Source organism: Limulus polyphemus, unplaced genomic scaffold (assembly GCF_000517525.1).
Source record: "Limulus polyphemus unplaced genomic scaffold, Limulus_polyphemus-2.1.2 Scaffold8655, whole genome shotgun sequence".
In the NCBI taxonomy this organism is placed as follows: Eukaryota; Metazoa; Arthropoda; class Merostomata; order Xiphosura; family Limulidae; genus Limulus; species Limulus polyphemus.
Window position 1 is genome coordinate 1 of NW_013674265.1, and position 1,683 is coordinate 1,683.

Sequence of the window (1,683 nt, forward strand, 5' to 3'; positions counted from 1 at the left end):
TTTTCTGCTTTAATGAATCTTCTATCGTCTAACATGTAGTATTTATGGTTATTTTTCTGCTTTAATGAATCTTCTATCGTCTAACATGTAGTATTTATGGTTATTTTTCTGCTTTAATGAATCTTGTATCATCTAACATATAGTATTTATGGTTATTTTTCTGCTTTAATGAATCTTCTATCATCTAACATGTAGTATTTATGGTTATTTTTCTGCTTTAATGAATCTTCTATCGTCTAACATATAGTATTTATGGTTATTTTTCTGCTTTAATGAATCTTCTATCGTCTAACATGTAGTATTTATGCCTACCTTCGCAGAAATTATCTTGATCACGCTGTAGCTGCTTCTCGACGTGTAAATTTCACGTGATACTACCTATACAATTTTCTGTACAGTACGTTCTTTTATCATACTACAATGAAACATCATTACATCCACAACCTTACCTCCAGAGGATACTTTTTTCCATTCACCGTGTGTTCGGAGCCCCTGCTATCGTACTTGCCCCAGTGAAAGTGAAGTTGTAAGAATGTATACATGTTCCCCAGTCCGCCAGCTTCGATCGCTGGACTCTGGTTTCCAGTTACAGTGACCTGTGCTGTAAAATCATAGTTCAAGAAAACACCTTTAGTTTCAGTAAAGTTGGACTTGTAATTATATACATATAGATATATAAGAAACGTTAATGCAAATTAAGAAACGGTAATCTTTCGTGCCTAAAAGGCTCATAGAGGCTATGCTTAACTCCGGTTCCAGTGAATGTGAATTGTGATCTATTCCCTCCTGATAGGATGTCAGACCATCAGCTTGGTGCTGGTATATACGTTACGGTAAGCTGAAGCAAGTAAAGTGTCTTGCTCGAGGACATAACAACTAGGTAAGAGCAAACTTCAAACTCGCAACTTTAGATTACGAATCAAAAGGACAAACCTCTAGGTTACGCAGTCCCCTTTAAGACATGCATATGTACAGAGCGTCTAAGTATAAGAATGTTAATCAGTTCTCAAGTTAATAAGTATTTCATATTCTACAAGATTCAAAACTTACCAGTATGTCCATTGTTTTTAATCATAGCACTCTGTAGAGGGATGTCGTATCCAATAAATGATATCTTTCCTAGCTGCCTGTTCTTCTTTACCTTGGTCTTGTCGATGTTGATGGGTGACTGTTTGTTACTACTGCAAAACTTCGATACAGCAGCCCACTTGTTAAATGCTGACCACACAAAGTGTAAAACATATTAGAATTACTTATTACTTATTGGACATATTCTTTAACTTCTTTAACAAATCATCGTATTGTATTAATTTTAAATTGTCACAGTACTCATTGAAGCAAAACACAACGTTGCAAACCAATTCAATAAGAAATAGAATGTTGTTATTGATGATTTTAAGATCAAAGCTTCACAATGGGCTATCTGCCTCTGTCTAGTGCGGAAAATCGAGTCCCGGATTTTAGCGTTGTGGGTCTGGAACTTATCGCTGAACCATTAGAGAACAAAAAAAAATGTATAAAAATTAGATTCAATGCAGGATTATTCTGATGAATTTTGGATATAATAAAAACAGTTATGTTTATATATTGTTTTAGAAAATTATGTGTGGTTAAAGTTATTCTGGTAAATAGATATAACTGCCAAATTTACAATTTAACCAAAAGATAAGGAAAATATGTAAA

At 33.9% G+C, this 1,683-nt stretch overlaps 1 protein-coding gene across 1 annotated transcript; it reads right to left on the minus strand.

Moving 5' to 3' along the window:
- Nucleotides 1–449: 449 nt before the first annotated feature.
- On the minus strand, nucleotides 450–1,218 carry LOC106475487 (putative carbonic anhydrase 3; the record flags this gene model as incomplete). The annotated part of the gene is made up of 2 exons (XM_013936168.1): nucleotides 450–601; nucleotides 1,051–1,218. Coding segments are annotated over 2 exons (320 nt in total), but the record flags the coding sequence as incomplete, so codon positions are not given.
- Between the last annotated feature and the right edge of the window lie 465 nt (nucleotides 1,219–1,683).